Genomic DNA, 27,495 nt, shown 5'->3' with positions numbered 1-27,495 from the left:
CTTTGAAGCGTTCTGCTGGGAGTTCCTTCCAAATGCGCACCTATTGGCGCACATCCCTGGAAAGGTAATTTAATACTGAATCCGATGCATGTAAAATTTAAGTGGCACGTATTGCGAATTATAGTTTTATTCCAAGATGTTTGTGTGGTGTCAATTATGCAAAAATCTTATTATTTTAATGTTTATCGTAAATATGTCCTCCTCCATCTTTGAAGCGTTCTGCTGGGAGTTCCTTCCAAATGCGCACCTATTGGTGCACATCCCTGGAAAGGTAACTTAATACTGAATCCGATGCATGTAAAATTTAAGTAGCACGTGTTGCGGATTATAGGTTTATTCCAAGATGTTTGAGTGGTGTCTATTATGCAAAAATGTATTATTTTAATGTTTATCGTAAATATATCCTCCATCTTTGAATCGTTCTGCTAGGAGTTCCTTTTAAATGCGCACCTATTGGTGCACATCCCTGGAAAGGTAATTTAATACTGAATCCTATGCATGTAAAATTTAAGTGGCACGTATTGCGGATTATAGTTTTATTCCAAGATGTTTGAGTGGTGTCAATTATGCAAAAAGCATCTTATTTTAATGTTTATCGTAAATATATCCTCCTCCATCTTTGAAGCGTTCTGCTGGGAGTTCCTTCCAAATGCGCACCTATTGGTGCACATCCCTGGAAAAGTAGTTTAATACTGAATCCGATGCATGTAAAATTTAAGTGGCACGTGTTGCGAATTATAGTTTTATTCCAAGATGTTTGAGTGGTGTCTATTATGCAAAAATCGTATTATTTTAATGTTTATCGTAAATATATCCTCCAGCATCTTTGAAGCATTCTGCTGGGAGTTCCTTCCAAATGCGCACTTATTGATGCACATCCCTGGAAAGGTAATTTAATACTGAATTTGATGCATGTAAAATTTAAGTGGCACGTATTGCTGATTATAGTTTTATTCCAAGATGTTTGAAGAGGTGTCAATTATGCAAAAATCGTATTATTTTAATGTTTATCATAAATATATCTTCCATCTTTGAAGCGTTCTGCTGGGAGTTCCTTCCAAATGCGCACTTATTGGCGCACATCCCTGGAAAGGTAGTTTAATACTAAATCCGATGCATGTAAAATTTAAGTGGCACGTATTGCGGATTATAGTTTTATTCCAAAATGTTTGAGTGGTGTCTATTATGCAAAAATCTTATTATTTTAATGTTTATCGTAAATATATCTTCCATCTTTGAAGCGTTCTGCTGGAAGTTCCTTGCAAATGCGCACCTATTGGTGCACATCCCTGGAAAGGTAATTTAATACTGAATCCGTTGCATGTAAAATTTAAGTGGCACGTATTGCGGATTATAGTTTTATTCCAAGATGTTTGAAGAGTTGTCAATTATGCAAAATCGTATTATTTTAATGTTTATCGTAAATATATCCTCCTCCATCTTTGAAGCGTTCTGCTGGAAGTTCCTTCCAAATGCGCACCTATTGGTGCACATCCCTGGAAAGGTATTTTAATGCTGAATCCGATGCATGTAAAATTTAAGTGGCACGTATTGCGGATTATAGTTTTATTCCAAGATGTTTGAAGAGGTGTCAATTATGCAAAAATCGTATTATTTTAATTTTTATTGTAAATATATCCTCCTCCATCTTTGAAGCGTTCTGCTGGGAGTTCCTTCCAAATGCGCACCTATTAGTGCACATCCCTGGAAAGTAGTTTAATACTGAATCCGATGCATGTAAAATTTAAGTGGCACGTGTTGCGGATTATAGTTTTATTCCAAGATGTTTGAGTGGTGTCTATTATGCAAAAATCTTATAATTTTAATGTTTATCGTAAATATATCCTCCATCTTTGAATCGTTCTGCTAGGAGTTCCTTTTAAATGCGCACCTATTGGTGCACATCCCTTGAAAGGTAATTTAATACTGAATTCGATGCATGTAAAATTTAAGTGGTACGTGTTGCGGATTATAGTTTTATTTAAGATTTTTCGAATGTGTGTCTGGTCGCATTTTATGCCTCGCACTTATTCACGCATAACTTTTTTAGGCGGAAAGCGGAAAAATTATTCTGCCAGAATGATGGTGGTCAATTATACATAGTATTCACTTTACAAGTATGGTATTTGTTGTTACTTTTAAGATTGGCTTTTGTGTGGAGTCCAAAACTACTGCACATTGTAGTCAGATAATTGAGAGCAGTGAAAGCTAAACAAGTTTGCTCCTCGTTTTGTTTGTCCACAAAGTGGAATTGAAAGCTTGAAGACAACATCCTCTAGTGGATGAAGGTAAGTATCAGGATTTTCAGGAAAATGAAACTGCATGTTTCCAAATTTATCAAGGCATTTTTTCCGCATGAAGTTTGATCTAATCTGATCTTTGGTGAATTCTAAAACTCTCCCAACGTAATATTGTGTGGCTCGATCCCTTTCGAATTTCACAAGAATGTGGTCGTCAATATCTATGTTATCAAGACTAAGTGGTGTCTGGACACAACTTTCATCATCTGAGTCTTCATCGGTGGTATCATCGCACAAGGCTGTTTCATCTGAGCTTTCATTGTCCTCACTTGATGATTCTGGTGCTGGAGTCTTGGTCTTCTTTTGAAACTTTATCACTCTGTTAGCGGCTGTTTTCTTCCCTTTTCTTTTGCTGTTCTTTTCTTCTGCCATCCTTTTCATAACAGATGAGTCTGTGTATATCTCGGATTTTCTCTTGACAGAATTTACAGAAATACACTCTGATTGAAACAAGATGGTTAATGAAGTATTAGTATTGAACCTCGGGGTAAGTTGTCACACAATGTGACAACTTACCTCAAAGCATCTTTAGTTTTTAAATTCCAAATTTTAGTCAACATGCTTCAGCATTTTAAACAATAAGTTCATCCATATATTACTGACATTTGTCACTACTAACAGAAACAAAAAGATTCCGCATATATTCAGAAACGTTTAAGTTGTATCAAAATACCTACCTTGGGCAATTCGTCTTCGCAAGAAGCAGAAAATCACTACAGGTTGTTGTCTAGATTTTGTTCACTTCTGCTGCTTAAACCAACACGGCCGATCTCAACGTGTAACCAGGGAAGTAGTACTCGCTTTTTATGACGTCAGAAAGAAGTTTATTACACTGGGTGCGCTAAACTCAGGCTTGTGACAACTTACCCGTGTGACTTTTAGCCCCCCTCTCCCCTACTAGTTATAACGCTTATACAAAGACTGATGGACTAAATTCAAATTTTCATGTGACCGCATATGATATCTTTAAAATAAAAACTAAACACTAGACTTCAAACTTTAATGAATTGTTATCTGAAAGCACACACTGTTCATAGTGACACTGAATAATATAGGCTACGGTACTGAAAAGTGAATACATTATCACATTAAACTAGTTAAAGTTGGCTTCAAACTATAAAGGTCCGCCCCGTTAGCTCAGTGGTTACACGCCTGATTCAAGATCACGCTGCACTGGTTCGGCTGAGCAACACATTTCTGGACTGCTCTCCATTTAGCGGTACCTAGTGAATGGAATAATTCCCCTGCAACAACACTTTGCAACAATCAGAAAATTTCACTCTGCCAATCTCGGTAACCGGCCCTGCATCAAGAGCCTCTACAAGTCAGTCTGGGGATAAAGATTCAAAACCATTCCAACCTCCCATATAAACAACGCTCATGAGCTTGAACTTCAAAGGCCTGAGATGCAGTGGCGTAGCTAGGAAATGTGCCGCCGGGGGCGGATTTAGATTTTGCCACCCCTTCAAGAAAAAGCATGTGAAAATGAAATTTTTTTAATTGACTTTAAGTGGAATTATTGTACCGGTATGTTTTGAACCAGTAGCGTAGCCAGTAATTTTGAAAGGAGGGGTTTTGAGGGCCGGCGGGGGTCTGGGAGCCTCCCCCAGAAAATTTTGAAAAATTGCTTTGGATTTGGTGCATTCTGAGAGCATTTTCAACAAAAATGTGGGTATAAATCCCCTAGTATAAATGTTCCTGTAAAATGGTGCTGTCTGGTGGCATAGCAAAAGGATAAGATCATGTTTTCTTGGGAATTTTTCGGTAACTTAATAAAGCTAAGTCTCTATGTTTTCTTGTTGCTAATTCCTGGCTGAGATATTTGAATGTTTGGTAATGGCAAAACTCGCTCTTTTAATGGAGTTTCGTTTAAAATTAAGCAAACTTTGTTTTAGAGACATAGAGACTGAAAGCATCATTCTCAATATCGTGACGTCACATGCGTGCCAAAGGGGGGGTTGTAACCCCCAAACCCCTCCTCCCCCTTGGCTACGCCACTGTTTTGAACGTTGCCATTCTGTTTGCTTTTATTTTCCGTGTACTTTGCATTATCAACAACAAAAAAAAAAAAACGTCCTGTCTGAAAGTGCCGCCCGGAGCGGTCCACCCCCCCCCCTAGCTACGCCACTGCTGGGATGGTAAGTTTCAATTGGTTTCAACGTCTTTTGGGGAAAAGCATCATACCGAAATTTATAGGCTAGCCTTATAGGGTCATGTAGGTTGGTGCTTTTCACCATATCACAGCATGGGAAAAAGACAGCATCTAAGATTATGAGGGCTTATAACCTATGAACCCTTTAGTATTTAAGATCTACGATTAGATAGTGCTTGATCTAAAGTTCTAAACAACCAACAACAACAAAAATCCTGTCATTGTCAAAAGACTGTGCCTAACTGCCTAACAATATTTTTCCTTCTTTATTTCCCATTTTTTAACTTTTTCAGGCTTCTTAAGAATTATTCTTATAAAATGTAGTGTGATAAAATTAAAAAAGGAATGTTGCATGTAGGCTATAGCAACAAAACAGTTGTTCAAGGGTAAAATTGGAAAGTTGCAATCAGCTATGTTATTGCCTGGACTTATCTCAAACACAACTGTGCTGAAGCTGAATATTCACAGAATATTTAAATTTTGGATTTACTGACCAACTAACACAATGTCTGATGTCAATCAAGTATTGTCAGCCATGCCACAAATAACTGATTTAAGTAAGTACAAAAGAACTTTTTGTTAGAAAATTGTTATTGCTTTATTCATCCGGTAAAATAGTAATAGCATCATATGATAATGATTTTGAAGTAGGCTACTTATGATTTATTGATAATCGCTTTTTCTGTCTTTATCAATCTTTGCTTTGCTCTTTGTATTGTTTTATGTTTAACATTGTTGATGAGCTAAACACAAATGTGGTTTTCTTTTTAGTTTCATAGCCTTACACGTGTTTTCTTAGCAGTTTGGTCACATAGTGAGTGAATCCACCAGGTGTTTTAATTTGAATCGCACAATACTGTACCGAAGTGCTAAACAACTCTAATGATGGTTATTGACTGAAAAAAGGTGCTTGTAGGTTTTAAGTGGCTGGTGCCTGATGACCGGACCATCTCTCCTGTATTTCTCTCTTATGAAATCGCGGGCGGGTTAAAACCTACAAGCCCTCAAAAAAATTATCCAATCTCAGTTATGCTTAGTTGTGCCTACAAGTCTGTGATCCCACAAGTCACTTTCACTTGTATATTTAAAAAATTAGACAGTACCGTACCACACTACATGGGCAAATTCAAGTTTATTAAATTAGAGCTTTCACCACACAAGTGTGGTGTTATCATTAATAAACTTATTCTATTTGAATAAGATTATTTACTGACAAATTTAAATTTTTTGCTGATTTAATGTGGTAGACTACGTACTTGTCTACAGTTTTAAATCATTTTAAATCCTTTCGGATCATTGTTGAAGTCATCTTTTGTGTGAGACAGGATTGTTCAGATTTTAGGGCAGTTGATGGAAAACCAGTAGCTTTATGTAGCTTCGTCCAGTTCTGCTATGCCATGCATTCCATTTTGCACCTTGTAGATGGAATGCAATGGTAAATAGTGAAGTCATAGGAAAAATTTAGTAATGAAGTTTTGTTTTAGAATTGGTAAAACATGTTTTTTCTACATCGTTTCGGTGTGTCCGATCCCTATTCGGTGATTTTTTCATTTTTTTTTTAAATTATCGAGTACCGTAGCTTAATTATCATTGCCGTTTTAGGGTTTGGGTTTAGAGGTTAGGAACTCACCGAATCGGACTCACCGAATAGTAGCAGACCCTTGGTTAACTGTGAGTTGTCATTGATTGTGTATTTGTGTAAGAAGTTTTTTCTAAGAGATAAATATTTGTTATCACCTTCTTACCTCTATTTTTATGGCAGATTAGGGTCTTTTCTTCCAGCTTTCTTCATCGTGAGGCTAGAGATAGGTTATTTTTCAACTCCAAAGAGGAAGTGTATGGTGCTGTTCTGAGAGATGACGCATGGTGCAACATTGCTTGTATAAGATGACAGTGTGAGATTTATAACCATTTTGGCTTTGGTATTAAAGGTTTATTGAGTTTGAAATTACGCATTATGAGTTATTCTATATCAGGGGTTCCCAACCTGGGGGCCATGGCCCCCTGGTGGGCTATGAGCCTTTTCCAAGGGGGCCATGGAAAAATTTAAAAAACAATAATTTTTTTAATTTATCATCTCTAAGTCCACTCCAACACATATAACAAAAGAAATGAATTAAAGTTTAATAAAAATACTAGTACATTTTGCCCAAATCTTTATGAAATGGTCTTTACTTTCCGGTTGTTTCAAAGATAATTAAGATTCCTAAGTTATTTAATTAAAATGACGTTTCTTAATTTTTTCAAAAGGTTGAAAAAAATAGGGGGCCATTCATAGGCGCCAACTTTTCAAAAAACCATGGGGGGCGAGAAATGTGATGACGTCATAACCTTTGTTTTCTCTTCTGTTTTTTATCGAAAGTCTTTTATCGAATATAATACCGTATATAGTCGAGTATAAGTCGAAATGTTCGCATACGTTTATTTGCAGTGATTCAAACTTAATTTTCAAATTTAATGATTTCTTGTCAATTATAAACTTTATGCACTTGTTGAGCAATATGCAAAGCTCACGAGAGAAAACAGCAGAAAGAGCTGTTTTAAGAGATCAATTTTTTTAATTTTTTGTGTAGGATATAATCGCTTTTATTACGTAACATTCCATGACCGTTGAAGTCGATGTCAAACCTTAGCGGCCGCATAAAACAATGATGTCAGGTTAGCTAGGTGATATTTAGCGGTAAGAGACGTCGTTAATGCAGACAATATCTGCGACCAAGACCATTAAACACCTTTTCTTTTATCGGTCTTTGATTTACACTGTAATTCTCACACATTGCAAACACAACAATGCGTTCTGTTGAATCATAATTAATCTCACAGCGGAAAAACCTCGTTGAAAATAGCGCGTCTAATTTACCTGGTTTACTTAATATTGTCCTACTTTGAAATTTCTTCACCGTATGTCAATGCCAATACTTGGATAAACCATCGAATGGTAGTGCCAGGAATAAGCTATTCGACTTATACACGGGAGAAGGAAATATCACCGATTTTCAGTTCAAAAGTAGGGGTTTGACTTATACATGAGATCTACCTATACTCGAGTAGGCTATATGCGGTAGCGCAGGATGAGATGTATATATTTTCACATAATATACATCAACACAGTGCTTATTGAAGCAAAACACGGATGACAGTTTTGAAAAATGCATTTTTTCTTTTAAGCTGTATTTACGTAATTGTTCGTCGTGTCGTAGTTTTCAACTCGATAAAGTTCGCTTTTTCGATACCACGCGTTTTGGCTTTGAAGTTGCTCCTCACGCGCGGGAAGATAAGCAGTGTGTGACTGAGCGTCTCAGTAGAATTTACGTTCCAGAGAAAGCCATGCAATCAGCTTCTGTTTTGCGGGCAAGAGCAACGTAGGCTGATTTTCGCTTTCAGCATTCTTTAAGTCCGTTCAAATGATCTAAAAGTCTTTCGCAAAATATATTATTTTTGAAACACCTTGAAATAGCCATTTTTGCCGCCCCTCGGCCCCCCCCGGAAGTCGGCGCGTATGGGGCCATTGATTTTTCAAAATTTCTAAAGGGGCCACGGTGTAAAAAAGGTTGGGAACCCCTGTTCTATATGAATTAAGATAAAACAAGTATATATTAAGTTTTGATTTTTTTTTGGGATTTAAAAATGTATATATCGGATAATGTTAATTCCACTCTACTTTAGTTAATTTTATATCTATTGTCTCTCCAAAGTTGGAAGTACAGAAATAGAATAGTTGCATGACACAACTCCATTTAAACCTATTATTATGAAAACTTGCAAATAGCTTTCAAAATATTATTGTTTCATTAGCATATTAATATTAAAAGATAGTGCAGAAATAGAGGTTGTATACACTACCGGTATATATATTATATGTTGTTTAATCTATTTTACTATAAATTAGGTTGAAAAGTCTTGTTTAATGAAGCTGGAACTTCGTTCTGTATGTACCATATTGCATACATTGGTGTTTTTTTATGTGGTTATTATAGTTACCGTATTGAGCGTGGAGTAGCCATTTAAGTCTGTGTTGTTTTATTGTTTGGTCCTTAGCTTAATACGATGAGAGCAAAAAAAAATAACACTCTTGCATGTCCCAAGATTCCACATACCATTACTTACCATACCATTACATTACTCTTATAATGTGCAACAACATTTTTGCAACACCGCTGCTTTAAATGATTTATAAAGAGACCACAATATATATTTCAAAAGATATAATGAGTAGTTGAATTGCAAATGCAGTAAAGAATCTATGATTGTATTGGCAGGTGTTGTGTTGTCGGATTAACTTGATCTACTCTGGAAAATTAAAAGGATATATCATACTCTCACAGTATGGCCTGTGGTAATCAAATGACAACATTATTATGTGAGAAGAATTTTGCAATGGAATCAGTTAAATAAAAAATACAAAATAGGAAATTTTATCTCAGTTACATTTTTGACAGACGTCAACAAGAAAATGCAGTATTACTATTGCAAAAATTGGAACGCTACAAGCAGGGCTTCGTGAGCACCATTTCTCTCCCCCCAAAATCCACTAATGGGCCCCTATGTTGATTGTTTAGTGGTGGCTCTAATTTTTCATGTGCCACCAAGTTTATCTAGTTTACAGTTATAAACCAATCACCTAAACAGCAAATCAGTCGTTTTTTACATTAAAAAGACAACGACTGTAAAAAACGACTGATTTGCTGTCTGGGCAAGTGCCCCTTCTCTGAAGTCGTAGACCCAGGTTTATAAAGGAAACGCCAACTGGGCAACTTTCAAAAGAATTTTAACTCAAAACAATGAGGCTGGTTTAGTTTTCCGTGGTCTATTGGCAGTCGAAAAGGATATTTCTTTTGCCGCTACAAGCATTTGTCACTTTTTTTTCAACAAAACAGAAGAACTGCGTCATTGTAGGCTTCGCCGTAAATTTTTTTGTGCCTCAACGTGTTGAAAACAATTCCTCAAAGTGCATCAGCGAAAACAACACATGTTAACATTGCAAAGGTCTAGAAAAGGTAGAAGCCACAAAGTCGACTTCTTTGAGTTCACAAAACGGTGACCTGATGTTCTCAGAGATAGATATTCTTCATGATGGATATAATTCAGTTTTTGCCTTGTGCGAAGTTTACCACATGTTCACAAAAGAAATTTTTTTCGCAGAGTGAGTTGTGAGTCTAAAAAGAAAAAAATGTAGCCACGCGAAATTGTTTAAAGCAAACATTTTCTTTATATTCCTCCGCAGCCGATTATAGCAAGAATTGACAGCGATAGACATCGTGTTGGGGATAGTTGATTGGATGGTCTAAATGGCTACCGTGGAAGCTACACCGTTATGGTTAGCGAATCGCAATTACTCGCTGTACTAGTGACTGCTCAGTCTTGTGCTGATAGCCAGGAAGAACGCTCCCTCCTTCACAAAATGTTTTCTTTTTAATTTTTTATGCAATTAAAAGCTGTTCCGTTCAAAGACATTGTTGAAAAAAGATCCGTCTGCTTTATGTTTTGCAACCTAGCAAAATTTGTAATTACATGCTTATCTAGTGGCAGCATTGAACGGTTTAAATGTTTCGCTCGCATAAGACATTCATTGTCATCATCACAATAATAGCGTTGCAACGAAAAGTAGCCACTAAAACTATCTGCCAATTTCAATATGCATTTGGTTAGTAGCGCAACAAGTGCCCCATTGCTGATTCACACAATTTCTGCAATTGAAGTGACACGCAAATGTTTTTGGAATACCACTCCACTGGTAGCATAAATCTCTTTCACAGAACTGTTGTATACTTGCAGACAGACGTAACAATTTTATTTCAGAGAAAGGCGAGGTTAGTAGGTTATCTTCTTTTTTTTTTTCTGGAACTATACACAGAGAAACGTTTACTTCCTCTTGATATATTCTTCTTTGTTTATTGTATACACTGCGTTTGTACTTGATTGAGGTTAAACTTACGTTGTGCCGGTTAAATTTAGACTTATTTACCTGATTTACTATATTTACGACTCACTACGTCAATCCTTTTGTTACCACAACCTTGGTTGTTGTTATATAGACATGTCATGGCCCACAAAGGCTTTTGTCTTCGTAATCAGAGTAGCGTGTGTGAACACACAGACTGCAGAAATTGCCAGTGTCAGTTTTGGCTCACAGTGATGAGGCAGAATTGTTAGTCACACCGAATATTGTGGTAGCGATAGGCCGCGCGACTGAAGTGTAAAGGCTTGAGGAGATTATAATGTTAATAAATTTTGTTATTGTTTTAAATATCTTTGTAGACTTGTGTGTATGATAAGCCAGCGTCATGCCGTTATTCAATTTAACGTAACTAGCGTACACTAAATTATTGTAGAATATGGTGCTCGTTTATTTTTTTTAAGTGCTACTCGGGCATGAAATCTCGATTGCATCCTGACTCTTGGTACGTCAAACATATATATTTTGCTGATAAGCTATTTCATTTATTGAAGATTTTAATTGATTACTTGTTTTTATTGCTACGACAATATGCAACGGTATAAACTTCAACAGGTGGAAGTGCTTTAACAAATTAGCACTACTCGTTAGTTAGCCTATATCCTTTCTGTTTCGTTATTGACACGATCAGCGTATCAGCATTGGTTTTAAGCGTGTCAGTTGACGACTTTCCAGTTATTTCAGATTCGGAAAAGATCTTTTCTTTGTTGTGTGTTTGCCTAGCAATTCTAGACTGTGAACTGTGAAGCAATTGTGGCTCTTGATAAAGGAGAATTGGACTTGAAACCGTCAAAGTCTTGCTACGTACTTCACATGTCAAATATGTAAATATCACCTCACAAACCGAAATCTTTTATTACAATAACGAAACACAATAACACGTTTAATCGATGTAACAATGGCATACAATACATCCATCTTCGCCTTCGTTACTTTTAAAGGGCGGGGAAACCCAAATTAACTTTGCGAGTTTTTTGTTTCAGCGTGATGTCATTGTGTACAACATGCGTTTTAGCAATAAAAAAATCCAAATTTTGTTGCCCTCGTCTCGCTAAGGCCGCTTTTGTTTGATACCCGTTTGCGAGATCTCGTTGCGCATCAAGCTGTGTTGCTGTTCGCTGTGACGTCACAAGGTACATATAGTTGTGGCCAAAAGTTTAAGACCAGACTTGATTTATGACGATTTTTGCATTACTTCAAAATACTGCATCAGATATAAGATGATGCATAAAGATGATGCAACTGAAACAATATATGATGCAGTATATTGAAGTAATGCAAAAATGGTCATAAATCAAGTCTGGTCTTAACTTTTGGCCACAACTATATGTACCTTGTGACGTCACAGCGAACAGCATCACAGCTTGATGCGCGCGAGACCTCGCAAACGGGTATCAAACAAAGGCGGCCTTAGCGAGACGAGGGCTACAAAGTTTGGATTTTTTTTTGCTAAAACGCATGTTGTACACAATGACATCACGCTGAAACAAAAAACTCGCAATTTAAAGTTAATTTAGGTTTCCCCGCTCTTTAAGCTTGTGCAGCTCTATTTTGAGGTAACATACGACGACTTTTCAGACAGCAAAATCCGTTATTTTAACGTTGACTCAATGTCTGTAGTGGCTATTCTCAACGTTGTGGCTAACTGGCTATTCTCAATTTCTCATTGTAAAATTATAATACACAGAATTACCAAGCATTGTTAACGTATCTTCCAGTCCATGCAAGAAGTATTTTATGAGTGCGGTATTCTAAAGGTTGTTTCGCGTTTGTGTCGAGATGTGATGGGTCTGCTACTATTCGGTGAGTCCGATTCGGTGAGTTCCTAACCTCTAACCCCTAACCCTAAAACGGCAATGATAATTAGGCTACGGTACCCAATAATTTAAAAAAAAAATCAAAAAAAATCACCGAATAGGGATCGGACTCACCTAAAACGGGCCATTCCGAGATGTGATCAATGCACATAATTCATGGTTGATTTTTCTGCCACTGTAGTTATTCGATCCACAATCATCTTCTTTGTTTGAACCTTCTTCGCTACTTCAGGGGTCGAGGGGCTCTGCCTTTCACCACCCTTGGGCAATGGCGGCGACGCGGTCTATATATTTGGGCAGGTGTCCACTGTCCAGCCATTGATTTAATTCGTCATTCAGTTCACGCAGACCACGCACACCATTTGGCGCAGTCTCTGATTCACTGTCATTATCACTGCTAGCCATTAAACAGATTTCGTTTCATAGACTTCAACAATAATCACACAAGTGTTGTGCCAGGAAAGTAGGAAACCGAAATTTTAATTGTATTTGAAGTTGCTACTATGGTGCCAAGGTTGTTCAAAGCTTTCTCTGGAAGGAAGTTGAAGGCAGCCCGAACATCCGTGGTAAATATTGTTACGGGTTATGACGTCATCGCAGGGTTGATCATACGTATTTTGTCAATACTGTAAGCCTGTTTTCTCCCTTCTTTTAATATTGGTACAGTGACGGATTTCGCAACCTTCCAACAGCTATGTAACATTCAGTCAATTTGATATTTATTGACAATGACAGCAAAATATGCTGATTTTTATTTATTGCACATGGAATATGTCACTCTAATGTTATTTACGTATATTGTATTCGCTGACGAAATCAAAAATCAATCACTCCTTTTTGGAACATTTTGTGTAATGTAGTTGACGAAATCTGTAAGGACGTTTGGTTTGTACATAGCGCATTCTATAAATTTTCCTACGTAACCAAGCCTGCTGTTAACCCACAATGTATGTCTTCGGCGTTTATCGATGCCTGTGAACTGTGTATGTTCTTGGTGGCTTCTGAGGTAATTTCTCCGAATCCAGATTAAAAGCTAGTGACATAATTCCTGACCCAACGTTTTAACGGAACGAAACGTTTAGCAAAATCTCTTCTACTTACCTGAATTCTACGTGTGGCTAGCGAAGCGTGAAGGCTCGTTATCCCAGCGAGTGTTAGTGTAAATTTGCCTTGTGAAACACCTCTCCACATTTTTAGCCTACAAATCAATCCTTTTTATTACACTGTAGACCTTGAATCAATGTAAAAAAGGACACATTTTCTTGCTAGGACGTATGTGCCCAGTTGGCAACTTTAGAGAAATCAACTTTTCGGTCTCCTCTCGTTGCATAACTAACATCAGATGTTGTATTTAAAGTGATTTATCCTTAAACGGGACATTTCTTCCTAAAATGCTGTGCCTAAGGCAGCAGTGCTGTTCAGAATAAAACAACTCTGACATTTCGATTTATTTCTACGTAAGTTGCATTGTCATTGTACATGGAAAACCTTGTCTTTTTGTGCACATTTCGTATTAGTAGAAGAAACTGGAAGACGTGATGATCGAAAGTCCATGCGCCACCGCAGCGTTGGGACAGTGTGACTAATAAAACGTCATAGCAGGCTATTTGCTTTCTATTAATTTTTTCCAATAAATCACGTGTTATTTTATTAATAAACTGATAATCTGTTTTACGAACAAACAGCATTTGCCAAAACTAAGCATTGTGAACAGATCATTTAAGTGTTGTTCCGACTGACATCGCAGTATTTGAAGCTACCGTGACTGTTTCATTATGAAGTTTTTCTATCAACGTAAGTGAAAGTTGTATGCCAAGTGCAGTTTTCTATGATATTTTGTAGTTCTTCAGTTGTGAAATGATTTGTTGTGTGGCAAGTCAAGTGCAACTGGCAGCGTAATATTTTATAAATTTAAACGTTTTTTGAACCATAGACAGGCAAAACAAAGTAACCTTAGCGGGTAAACGTTTTTATCCAATGACGTTTATGCATGCATGTGTAAACAAACGAAACTGTCTCCTCTATTCTTGAGTGCCGTCAAAGCTACGGTACTTTTGTTGTCTTTTTTTACTGTAATGAAAATGGTAACTTTCAAAATATTAAATGATGCCGTATCAGATAGAAGTGACTGCTTTCTCTGTTGGTAGCTCATTTTTAAGTGTTGTAGTAATGCAGTTGTAAAACTTCGGGTCCTGTGAGTTGTCAAGATTTACAGTAGCCTGCATCTTATGCACTGCAGTTTGAGGTTGCTGCATCAATACAATTATTGTCATTTTGTCAACTAGATTCTGAGATTGTTATAGCGTTTCAATTCATGTGTTTACTGATCAACCAACATTTGCCTAGCGTAGTTTCTTTGTGTACATATTTGCAGTACTTCCTTCGCCCAAGCATTGACCGAGATTTAGCCACCTTGTGTCGACATGCTTTCCGTCAATTCAGTAAACGAGTAAAGTAATTCATGTCAATGTAATTTCATATTGTGAAGTGTCTTCATAGCATTGTGTAAGTCTTCAAGGTGATACTGCTGCAATTGAAGGCTATCATGTTTTGCATTTTCCGTTTATTTGTATGAATGAGAGTAGGCTGGGCGTTTGTGTTTCTATATTTCATCTCACCACTGAAACTATGAGATGGGATGATTGCAGCGCTAGTTGGGTTCTGGTTTATATTCGTCATTTTACTGTATTGAATTATGCCTTTGTTCACAAATATTGTGTGCGTGATTGATGGGTTTGAGCGCCTGGCTGACGTTTGAAGGGGTTGCTTTGTGGCGGAATGGCCCGATTCGGTGAGTCCGATCCCTAGTCGGTGATTTTTTTTATTTTTTTTTTAAATTATCGGGTACCGTAGCCTAATTATCATTGCCGTTTTAGGGTTAGGGTTAGAAGTTAGGAACTCACCGAATCGGACTCACCGAATAGTATCAGACCCGCTTTGTGGACCATTATTAGATTGAGCATCAGTACGGTATGTGTAGAATACGTTGCAGCAACATTCAAAACACTTCATTTCACTTTTTTAGACGGCGATGATTACAAGATGGAAGCTCTACAAAGAGCAGCAAAAGAGAGGTTGGAAATTGTGAGCAAATATTCCAAGGTAATTGGATTGCAAAGTTCTCTTGTCTAAAACAGCACTGTTGGTTTACATATACCAGCAACGAAGTCTGATTTTTAATATATTGACATCGTTGCGGAATATGCTCATAGTGGAAGATGAAATATTTTCTGAGACTTTTTAACTTTGCCCCAAAAATCTTGTATTTTTGATATGACACTGAAGTGCAGTATTCACTCTTTTATTTACTGTTACAAAGTGGTAGTTTTATATCGTGATAAAGTAGACAGACATCCTCTAACCTGCTGCATGACTAGGGAGTGGACAGCGATGAAGAGGAAGATCATTGGGAAGATTCTGCTTTCAAAGTTTACAAAGTCACAGATAGATATGGATTCCTCCAGTAAGTTACAATCACTATCTTGCTGGCAGAGGTGCCCCTACCCTTCTTCCTGCATTTTAAAAATTACCAGCACAGTTGTGATGACAGACGGAAGTATGCTGCGTTTAGCGCTGATATAAACAGCCAGTACCGTTGTTTGTGATGCACCAAAAAGCCAATTTGTTCTTGGCAACTTTCTTTAGAGATGAGTCAACTTTTCAATCTTGTTTCACAACATATAAGTTATTGTTAGTATATCATAGTGCTACCATCTTGTGAGCAACCTTGATTATAAGTTTGTTTATAGCGGATGTTGCTGAAATTAACCGCTTTTTGTTTTGTAGTTGATCTGAATCCCCCCAAGTTATAAGTCACTGAAGTTTTTCAATTGGCCTCGTGTTTGAAAATGTCTTTTTGTGTCATTTGTACGCAATAAATGTGTTGGCTTCATATTTCCTGTTTTCAAACTTGCAGCAAAGATGAATTGTCAGCGAATCCCAGCCTGGAAGAAGAGAAGAGGAAGCTGACAGAAGTGAAGCGCCAGTATAAATGGCTTAAGATGATACAAAAGTGGAAAGCTTACGAAGGAACGGAAAAGGTGCTTTGAAAATTAGCTTCTCTCCCCGAAGTTTCATATCACCTTTGGTGGCTTCTCAGCAAGCGAAAGTTGCCGTTTTCGCATCATGTCAACTTCGCCAGACGCTGAAATCATGCAAAAAAGCAACTTTCTCTAGCTAAGTTACAAACAAAATGTACGATCTTTGTGAGAGCGAGACTCGCAGACTCAACATAATATACAGTAGTTAGTATCGTTTGCGTTATCCATCAGTGGCGCTGAGGAATTTGAAACTGAGATCTCATTAACATCGCTTTGTTCAGGTGCAATTTGTTTAACATTAACTTTCATTTTTTGAATGTTTTCTGTTCTTGTTTTCACATTCTTTTAGCTACGAAGCCGGGTGTGCAAAGGCATTCCTCTCAACATGCGTGGTGACTCTTGGAGACTTATGCTCAATGTTGAAAATCTCATGAACAAAGATCCAAGTGTGTACGAGGTGAGACATTTTCAAGAACGATTTTTTTTTCTTTTTACTAAACGCTTTTGCGTTATGTTTTTTTTTTCATTACCGAATCTGTCAGTAACTACAGAGCAGGAATTCTAAGTTCTTTTACATTCATTTGTGTCCTTCCCGAATTTGAAAGATCAGTTTCTTTTCAGCATCTATGTTTTGATCCGAATCAGTGCATACTCCGCACAGTCTATTTTTCTTACTGTGAACTTCCCAGTTATCAAATCCATCTGTTTTATTGATGATAGTCTGCATTGATTTAACGTTTGCAAATATAATTGTAATAATTTCGATGAGTGAGGTGATTAATTGCTACAGGCGAATTTTCTGTAATTTCGTGATCGTCATTCATCAACACTGAGTAGATTAATTGTAATTATATACTATTTTTTTCTCGATACAAGTTCTAAGTCCTAAACTCTCTGAATGTGCAGAAAATGAAGAAGAGATCGGAAGTTCACTCCCCTGACATCAAGCAAATTGATATGGACGTGAACAGGACCTATCGCAACCACATCATGTTTAGAAAGAGATATAGGTACACAGGGGTGGTGCTTGCTCGGTGGAGTTACATTTTCAAAGCCGCAAACGGGCGTCCTTAGGATCCTATGTTAATTTATTTCGCTTGTGCCGGGTAAATTTTGCCCCACAATTATTTTATGACCATTTCCTGGTTTTCCGGAATTACAGTCACTATTGATTATAAGAAATGAATAGCTTAATGCCGGTATAGACTATACATTTTTTTTTCTTTTGCTGTGTGTAAGTGAAAGACTGATTACATTTACATAGCCTAGGTTGTGTGATGTTTAGTCGAGTCCTTTTGTTGACTGGAGTTTTAACGTACAAAGGGATTTTTTTCGGTTTTGATGTTGATGAAAATAGCGAGAAATTGTCTGGATCCAGCGGGATGCGCCCACAATAAGTTCGTTCTTGTTCGTTTCATTCTTTAAAAGTTTATTTTTATCACTTGCAGCATCAAACAACAGCAGCTGTTTCACGTGCTTGCCGCTTATTCAATGTACAACACCGAAGTTGGTTATTGTCAAGGAATGTCGCAAATTGCCGCCTTGCTGCTCATGTATATGAGCGAAGAGGTACTTGGGTTCAATTGTCTGTGTTTTATATGTTTTAACAACGTCAGTCTAACGTAAATTTCCATCAAATATGCAGCTGTGACTGACAGCGAGCTCTGTATTCACACTGCTGTCCAAATAAGCTTTATATCCATTTTGCTGAGCGACAAATTGCCTGTGCTTTCAAACATGGGAAGGTACTGTCGCTTTGCTTCAATATAAACGCTACTTTCTGAGCAACTATCCCTCTCGCCACAAAAAATAACACCCAAGATTGAAGCTGTTTGGGGCTGTGAGGACTTTAGAGCGAACGTTTTAGCTCACACATTTCCCAACCAACAAGTCAGTCTTCCTGCAGAGGTTAAATCAATGCAAAAAATGCTCTTTTGCTGAGTTGATTGTTTATGTATGTCTGCCGACGCCCCCCCTTTTTTATAAGCACACATTGTGTTACATAATATAATTTTCTATAAGTATACTGTATGTCACGTATGAATGGCAAGGGTCACAAAATTTGTGCCAAACATTGGCCAATAAATAAGTTAGCGAGCAACTTATTTTGAATTGCTTTTAACAAGACTCGCTTTATAGCTTGTGACTTAATGCACGTGCACCATGCAACTTGTAGTGGCATGGGGCTATCGACTGGGAATGTTTAAAACTGAGTTTCCTCGGACAAAATAAAGTTTAGCTCTGAAAGGCGGTCCGAAATGAAAAAAATTATACATAATGTTTCACTAAAATAAAGGGGGAATTATGTAAGTTCAACAAAAAAAAATGTTTCGAAACGAAATGAAGAATTCTTATCTTAGTTTTGTTTCTAGGCCTCAGTTAGTCCAACATGACGCAAGGCTGCCTCGTTCGAATTGTAAGACGCTTTCTGAGATTTTGTGCATTTCGCTTACATTTAGAATTCGAAATGAAACAACAACAACATTTATTTCGAAACCGAGACTGAATTTTTTAACGTGGAAACGAAACATTCATGTTGCAAACAGAGTCTACTGCATGCAGGGCCGGATTTAGCTGATGGGGGGCCCGGGGCACTTTTAGATCGAGGGGCCCCCCTGTAAAAACATTTTTCGCGCCTACGGCGCGAAAACCACCTCCACGTCTACAATAGCATTACTCTTGCACTACACAGCAATTTGCAGAGTCTTTAAAGGCTAAAAGGAAAAAAATAACACAAAATCACATTTTTCCCACGTAGGGGGGGCCCTTCAAAAGTCGGGGGGCCCGGGGCACATGCCCCCTCTGCCCCCCCCTAAATCCGGGCCTGACTGCATGGCGTACTGTTCAAATGTGTTCCAAACTGATCTGACTACGTAAGCGCACAGCGGCAGGCAGTCATCTGTTTCTCCACGTGCTTGGATCAAAATGACATGCTCTGACGGTTGGTGTTTCGCTAGAAATAATTCGAAATTCACACAAAAAAACACGAGAAGATTATTTCAAAAGTTTAAGTCCAATCAAAAATATTCCACAAAGACTTCTGTCATTATGACGTATTGACGGTACGGAAACTACCGTTTCGCTTCTATTGCATTTACCAGTGCGGAAATTAAAATGATTGAGCTGGATCTGCGCTATTTTTATGAATCACTGTTTCACTGGCCATGTACAATACACACGACGTGCATTTACTGCGTGCGCTATTTCGATTGGGAAACAATTAATGAAAACTTGGAATTTATTGTTTTTCACGAAAATCCATGAAGAAATGTTCTAAAAAAAATCACATCATGATCATCCAGCGTATAATTAGATACGCGCAGATTATAAATAGGTCGCCATGTAATAAATTTGCCGTTTGTTTATACCACTTATCAGATAAGCAGCTTACACAGAAGCGATCGTATTATATTTACAGTGCATTAATATACTTATGGGTCTTCCATGCTAAGTACAAAACGATTTATTATTTTTTCCTATATAAATGACATGTTTATTTCGGCACACCTTGCATGAGTTGTAGCTGTTTATGGAACACGATCATATTTTTGTCTTTAGTTTGTTTTTACCAAACTAACATAAATATTACTTGCTTGACGTTCAGGAAGCATTTTGGGCTTTACACTCTCTCCTGTACGGCAAGAAACATCGCATGCATGGTTTCTTCATACCTGGTTTCCCTAAGCTTATCAGGTTTCAAGACCATCATGACAAGATTCTTAAGAAATTCATTCCTCGATTGAAAAAGCATTTGGTGAGTGAGTGACTGGGTTGATAGCAGGGCTATGGAGTCGGAAGGATTTTGGCATGTCCGGCGTTGGAGTCGTTAAAAAAGGCCGACTCCGGCTTGATACCAAACGATGAACAATGTTTTTTTTAATTCGTCATAGCACATAACTCGGGAACTGTGTTCCAAAAGCTAGTGCAAACCGCTACTACCACAGCGAACCTGTCGCAGCACCAGGCTGAAATAGGTCGTTAGCAGTGAATAAGCAGCAATCATGCTGCCAAAAGCGAAATTCAATCTGATGAATACAATTTTTGTTTGCAATCTATTTTCAAACTTTTTTTTCTGTATTCCGCTATTAAACTTTACCAGAAATTTGAAGTGTTTAAAGCTGCCGTTTCAATTTCGATTACAACTTAAGTAGAATTAAATTTAAAAAAATAAATAAACCACAAAAACTAAAAAAAAATCTGGCAACACTCAAAAATATGACAACACTGGAGTCGGAATCTTGTAATTTTCACCCGACTTCACAGCCCTGATTGAGATACGTATGGTCATGGCTACCTGGATATTATTGGCTACCTGGATATTACCTGGAGTCGGCTGCATAGCCGAGTGGTGAGAACACTGGAACGGCAATCGAAAGGGCGCCGGTTCGACACCGCTCAAGAGCATGCGGCTGTGTCTGTGGCATGACACTTAAAGGCATGCCTGAAGGTGGACACGAAGATTGGCTTCCTTGCCTTCCCGTCCACTTAATCTAAATCTTCAACCACCGGGTGTAAGCCTGGATACGACAAAAAAAGGCTACGTGGAGATCACTGGGTAGTGCAGACAGTAGAGTTTCTTATTAGCTTTTTAATGACCGAAAATTGGATTATGTGATGTAGTTTTGGGATTGCAAAACTTTTTAGCGTTGAAAATTGATCAATAGGCTCACTGTCATATGACGCTCTCAAGATAATTGTCAGAACCGTCGTACTGGCTAGGTTGGAGAAACGTCATACGCCACAATAAAAGCGTCAAATCTGTTTCGCCTTCCCTAAAAAATACTTAACAAGAAACAGTACAAAAATAACATGGTAAGTTTTTTAACTTTACTTTTGCTTCCGTAGGACAAGAACGAGATATTTGCCAGTCTGTACACGATGAAGTGGTTCTTCCAGTGCTTTCTCGATCGCTCGCCCTTCCCTCTCACTCTTCGCTTGTGGGACATGTACGTGCTTGAAGGGGAAAAGGTTCTCGTTGCAATGTCGTACACAACGCTTAAAATGCACAAAAGTACGTTGAAAATTAGTTGCTTTGCTGAGTTGATGGTCATGGATGTCTGCGTTAAATACTTTTTATCGATTTTCATAAACAAACCTGTTATAAAGTGGTTGGCAAGTCACATGGAGTATGTTATCAACAACGTTGTTGCAATGACTTTGATCTACAGTATAACTCAATGGGTAAACTTGAAAAAAAAAGATCATTCTGTCATTTTGTTCAGAATACGTTCTACCATTCGTAGAATCTATTTGTTTTTGCCATCAGCAAGATATATTGTTACAGTAGAAGCTATTGGCGGCAATTTCTATTTTTTAAATCTTTATATCACATTGGCAGCTGCTATGAAGAGAATGGAGATGGACGAAATTGTATCTTTCCTCCAAGAGCGCCTAGCTCTGAATTTTGGTTCCGACGACGATGCTGTTGTGGAGCAGCTCAGAGTAAGTGGGTGGACAGCTGACTGGTAGACATCACGTGATCCCCGCGAACAAGACATGTTTGCTGATGTTGAAACAACGTAAAACAAACATATTTACTGGCTGGAGTCATTGGTTTTCTAAAGTTGTAAATGAAAATTTCCAATCTATTTTCAGCTGAACATGATCGAGTTGAAGAGAGCAAAAATGGATCTCCCGCCTTCTCCTGGCGAAGACGAAGCTGCAAAGCTCCCATTTGGACTTCCAGTCAAACCCTCGTTCGAACAAGAGACAGGGATTCGAGTCCCGAACAATATTTCTGGTTCGTTTCTTAACTATATACTGCTTTTTTAAACCACCTTAAATCTTCATCTAAAAAGCAGTGTCTTAAATATTTCTTGAGTAGTTTCATTTTCAATTTCACAAAAAAAGTGGTTAAGTTTCATTTCACAAAAAAATATTTCACATTTCACTTTTGTATTTGATTTAAAACTCCACTTCATCTCTTGGCTGAGTGTCCCAAATTACTGCAAGTAATGTTTTTTTTGTGTTTTGTTGTAGACTCGAATTCTCTGAGTAGCAAAGCATCAAGCCAAGATAAGCAAAGGATCGGCAAGGGTGGAAAAGATGGCGAAGCGAACGGCTCTGTCCCTGTAACTTCGGACGAAGTGCAGAGTTCCTCTGACACGAGAAACGTGTCTTGTCCCAGCGACACAAGAACTAATCCTGATGAGAAAAGCAAATATGCCAAGATGTCGGATCGTGGTGGCAGAACTGAGGGAAGACGAGAACTTTCTGTTGGCAACGCGCAAAGAGACCTTAAATCTTCTCTTAAAACAGGAAACAATCGAAAAGATAAAGCAAAAAAGAACAAGGGAAGGCAGCGAAGTGAACGTCAATCTTATCGCGAAGACGAAAGAGGATCTTTTACTCCTGATGGAGACGAAGTCTTCGGTGACACCAAATCACCGATGCACAACGAAATCCAACAAAACTTTGCACATGATCAGACCCATGGGAAGAAAAACAAACACAGTGAAGGTCTATCACACAGCATCAGTGAAACCACCGTTCCAATGCTGCGAAAGCCGCAAACTCCTTCATCGATTGATCACGTTTCGTCGGCCGAATCTTCACAGCTTCATGAGGACAAACACAATCGTCTCAGCGCTCACGAAAACGAAAAGGTAAAGTTGGTTTGGAAGACGCCAAACCCAGCAAAAGTCACTTCACTTCATCACTTCTCCACATCCCATCAACACATCTCCTCCAGCAGTCCTGTGAGTCCACAGGAGAGCACGTGGAGTGATGAAGCCGATGTCAGGTCCCCCAGAGCCATTCCTACCACGACCAGTCCGCGGTTAAAGAACGAATCCCGAGCGCACCCTAGTAGAACCGAGGTAGGTTAAATTCAACGCATAACTAAAGCTGCACACACAACGCTTGTTGGTGTGTTTTCATTCTAACCCTCATAATTCATGAGCTCGTATAAAAAAATCAGCATGCTTTTCGTTAATATGCTTTTCCCAGCCTAAATATAAAAGTGGTTTTGTTTTCATTAATTGACAATGAAGACGAAATACTCGGGCATTTGATGATAAAAATGAAGACTGGTGCTTGGCTGAGCGGTTTCAACACCTTTTAAATCTTCAAAATAGTGCATCAAGTGTTGCATATTACTGTATAATATATACTTGATGCAGCAATGACAGAGCTTTGCCACGTAGAAGCGTATGCCGCGCATCTGGATATGCTTGCTGACCTTTTTCTTAAAGGCCTACTAAATGAAAATTTCAAACGGGAATTAAGCATTAAAATGCGTAAACTGAAAATTCAAGAATACATTTCAAGAAAAATTACCGAAAAAAAATTGTTTTTCCATAACGCCGGCAAGGCCCAAAGTCCAATGTTTCATTTATTTTCATTTTTTTTCAAAATAACCAAAAGTGCAAACACTGCTCGAGAATACGTCACTAAAGACAGCAATAACAAAAGCCACGTTACCACATCTGATGTTTTGAGCAAACAGTCTGATGTTTTGATGTTGAAATCTGATGTTTTGATGTACATACAATATACATAGCCTACAGTCAAATCGCCCACAGTAACAATTATTGCGAGATCAGCTGATTGCTAGTCGCTTGTGACGCAGACTGTACAGTCCCACGCTTCGCTGCTCAAGCCCAATCTCGTTTTGAAAGCTCTGACAAAAGCACGCGCGCAATGATGGTCAGACCGCAATGGGGCAAAATTTTATTGAAAATCGTTTTATGGTAGCATGTTAAACAGAAAGAACGTGGAAAATCGCCAAGTCAGGTTTTTCCTTTAGTATCCCTTTAAGTTGCAGTAATGTTTACATTGTTTTATATCAATTGTTTTTTTCATCATCTGTATGCCACCTATTGGCGGAATGTTGCTGGCTTCACGGGTTCCCGCAATGCTGGTTTGACAAACATTTATTGAATATTTTAGTTATTTTGTCACGTTTCTGCTGATCTTTAACGCGATCTCATGGTTCTCCCACATCCACAGGAGGGCGACCGATTTGCTGGCAGACATGTTGACCCAAACACTGTGAACTCCCGGCAACTACACGGCAAGAAAGCGAGTAAAAACAAAAAGTTTACCTTTGATCCTCTCCGGCCATACAGCGTCTACGACAACGTTAACGATTCAGCATTTACCGAAAGCGACGACGACGTCATTGCCGATCCGATCAACCCGACGATGACGACCAGTCCCGCCAGTAACTCGACGACTGGAAGCGTTTATGAAGCGAAAATGGAGGTATGGATTGATTGACATATGTAATGAATAAGAGATGCTTGGGTGTTGAAAACTAAATCATGGCTCGCCAGCTTTGTACCTTCTTGCATAGACCAGTGGCAACACGCACTGTAAGCACAATCTTTGGTGGCATGTCTACTTTAGTGTATGCCGCAGCTTATTATTACGAATAATGTGAAATCAACATAAAAATACTTTTTTTTGCAGGAATCGCTGGAAAACCTCCGTGAACTTGCAGCAGGTTTGAGTCGGACGCCGAGTCCTCGATCACAGCGGGTGCGCGTGCAATCCCCTCGGACACAACTGTCCCCGCTCGTCGGCTACAAATCATTCGATCCCATTAGCGTGGCAGATGAAAGGAGAAAGCGATCGACCCGACCGAAATCGGTTGAAGTTATCGATTCCGATAACGGCATCGATGATATGAAGACGGCGCCTCTTGACCACGGAGCTCGCTCGATTTCGAAATCGGCAGACGTCCTTGAAAAGAAGAAAACAACTTCAACTTCAGCCTTTCGTAAAGCCGTGGAAGGTGCTGGCATCACACAGTTACCAAAGCCACCCAGCTCAGTAGCACTGAATGAAAATCTCGGCAAACACTTTTCGTATTCCTGGCAAGTTCCAGAGCACAATAATCACTCCATTTCTTCCTTCAATCAGCAACTCAAACAGGAGCCGGTGACGCAGAGACATCCAGTGAGGTGGGTAGAAAGCAACTTAGATCATCCAAACTCACCGACATATAACTATCCTTTGCAACGACAAGCTGATATGGAAATGCAACCGATCATGGTTAATTTTTCTAGAGAGCAAAACGAGAACAACAACAGCAGAAGTGGAAGCAGAAGACACGTCTCGGAACATGCCAGCCATCTTCACGGCGGTGACACTACTCAATCAAGTCGGTCCACCAACCAACACGGGCTCCCGTCCAACCAGCACCATGTCCATGGACGGAAAAGTAGTTTAACGTTTTACAGCAGACACGGCGTGGCTGATCTTCAACAGGAGGAAGTGCATCCGGATGCTAATCGTCGCATGGACGTGACTCGGTATGATGGAAGATCCCAAGGCATCCCAACGAGCAAGTCACAACTTCTGTCATCTGCTCCGCATCATCAGCCAGGATGGAACTACCCTCCGTCTGGTGACGCGTTTGTTGACATTACCCAATGCTCCCCCAATCATTCTCCACATCCTTCGCATCATCGCGCATCCAAATCTTCCCAGCATGTTACAATTGGTCACCCGCGCTCTTCGGAACATTTCCGCGCTCCGTCACGTTCCACTGGAATTAAAGATCGGGAATCTAAAGCTACGTCCCCGGAATATGCTTCCGCCAAGTCCCGCCATCACCGGTACGTTGTACCCGATACTGACGCCGAAACGGAAACTCTGGCTTTGTCGAGCTCATCTTGGTCACACACGAAGCGCAAGAACAGCTCGAGCATTGCTATTCAAACGGAACAATCCCCGTATATTGGCAAAGGATCTTTTATATGAGATACGTATCATCATTCCACTTACTAGTTACTTGCAATTTTCTTAACAATGGTGTCTGTTTTACAATAGTTTGGCCTGTTGCAATTTATCAACAATCCATAAGATCTACCTTATTTTTAACTGATGTATTCTTGCTTTTATTTGTAGTTGCAAGTCAACTGTTCTGAGACGATCAAACTAGCTTTTATTTCTTTTCCTCGTCACGTCGTTCTTCATTTATGAAACGTCAACAAAGGTTTGACCAATAAAAAGTCCGCCATCAGCTGACGTCGCTCTGGCGGAAGAACAATCTTGCTCGACACATTGTGCAGTATTACGATTTTAGTGTTAAAAGATTTTTTTATTTTAATTTATTTCACCAACGCAAGGAAAAGAAATTTTCGTGTTGATCCTGCAATGGGGAAGATGCTTGGTGATTTCTTTATTATTTAATGTTAGAACAAAGTGTGATTTTGAGATGTTTATATTACGTAGATCAACGTGCGCAGAACAAATATATAGACGTTCGTTTGAATAGCGTGGTTGATCAAATCTTATTCCATTGCAACTTTGTTGTGTTATTTTCTTGATGTGTATTTTTACGTCAACCCTTCCACACATTTTATCTTATATTTACGTCCACCGTGGTGTTCCTATCATGGAGTTAGATGAATTTCTGGCCTGTTGTAGAGGTGAGAGATGGCCTAGATGGCAAGAAATTTGTTTGTTTTCTATTTTTGCACCGGAGCCAATTCCTTCCTGGAGCCACGGTTCACGACGTCTGGTGCTAAGTTATTGCGTCATTTGGTTTTGGTTCGAAACTTTTTGTAGAAAGTCAAAGCGTTAGTATTGTTTCAATGTGCTCATTTTCACTGTTGAACAAATCTACTCAAAGTCTTCGTCTCGATCGTTTGCTCAAAACGAGTCAGTTCCCTGCACAGCAGTAGCAGTTGTGATCAGCTTCCCTTGTGTGCGAAAGTGCGCAGAACAAGAGTCAAAAAAACGTCAGCTTTGTGTGACGATCTGTAGTCACAAGCACTAACCCACACAGCAAACGCCGTCATTTTTATATAAACTGATGTAAAAATGACGGATTTTGCTGTCTGGAAATGGACCTCAGTAAAAGGCAGTTTCTTCCTACTTTGAACACAGCAATGCTATGTCGTGTGGCGTCGTTGAAGACAAGATGGGCGTCGCTTTAACTTAGATCATCATCAGTCGTAACTTATCGAGCATACAGTTCTTGGAAAGCTCTAAATTTGCCAAATATCTTCGGGCGATTATTCACTTAATCCACGGGCCGGCTCAGCCATGTCTTCAAGTCAACAAGATGCACTTGTTTTGATTTTTCAAGATGTAAATTTCGCATAAAATAATGAGTAAGCTCCGCAATCCGCATGCAGTAGCCTACAAGACCCGACAAGTTTCTCAACTGGCAAGGTCGTCGTTAGTCTAGCGAACTTGTGCTGAATGATTGCAAGAAATTTGGATAGTTTTCAACATATGACTGTGTTGTATTTTCATTGGCTCGAAGTGTTTGATT

The 27,495-nt window shown here is 38.8% G+C and overlaps 1 protein-coding gene across 5 annotated transcripts; it reads left to right on the top strand.

The window, feature by feature from the left end:
* The first annotated feature begins 4,750 nt into the window (after window positions 1–4,750).
* On the top strand, window positions 4,751–26,853 carry LOC145779933 (uncharacterized). 5 transcript variants are annotated; one of them, XM_082591619.1, is made up of 15 exons: window positions 4,751–5,009; window positions 15,251–15,327; window positions 15,603–15,688; window positions 16,142–16,265; window positions 16,615–16,722; window positions 17,172–17,275; window positions 17,714–17,834; window positions 19,870–20,019; window positions 21,111–21,276; window positions 21,604–21,707; window positions 21,861–22,005; window positions 22,245–23,083; window positions 24,216–24,470; window positions 24,678–25,171; window positions 25,277–26,853. In XM_082591619.1, the coding sequence occupies exons 1-15, from the start codon at window positions 4,958–4,960 to the stop codon at window positions 25,971–25,973; spliced, it is 3,522 nt and encodes a 1,173-aa protein (XP_082447745.1). In that variant the 5' UTR covers window positions 4,751–4,957; the 3' UTR covers window positions 25,974–26,853. The 5 variants fall into 5 exon arrangements, with proteins under 5 accessions (XP_082447745.1, XP_082447742.1, XP_082447741.1 ...); XM_082591616.1 differs by adding an exon at window positions 6,055–6,123 and having other exon boundaries at window positions 24,678–26,853; XM_082591615.1 differs by having other exon boundaries at window positions 24,678–26,853.
* The last annotated feature ends 642 nt before the right edge of the window (window positions 26,854–27,495 follow it).

The sequence above is a fragment of the Aplidium turbinatum genome, chromosome 11 (genome assembly GCF_918807975.1).
Source record: "Aplidium turbinatum chromosome 11, kaAplTurb1.1, whole genome shotgun sequence".
In the NCBI taxonomy this organism is placed as follows: Eukaryota; Metazoa; Chordata; class Ascidiacea; order Aplousobranchia; family Polyclinidae; genus Aplidium; species Aplidium turbinatum.
The sequence above is the reverse complement of the archived record's forward strand: the minus strand, read 5'-3'. Positions and strand labels throughout refer to the sequence as shown.

What these genes read in the sequence shown, in the direction of transcription:
- LOC145779933 (XM_082591615.1), top strand. Translation starts at nt 4,958, where the DNA reads ATGTCTGATGTCAATCAAGTATTGTCAGCCATGCCACAAATAACTGAT. An exon ending in TTGTGAGCAAATATTCCAAG is followed by an intron (nt 15,328 to 15,602) that starts GTAATTGGATTG and finishes CTGCATGACTAG; the next exon opens with GGAGTGGACAGCGATGAAGA. An exon ending in TTTATGAAGCGAAAATGGAG is followed by an intron (nt 24,471 to 24,677) that starts GTATGGATTGAT and finishes TTTTTTTTGCAG; the next exon opens with GAATCGCTGGAAAACCTCCG.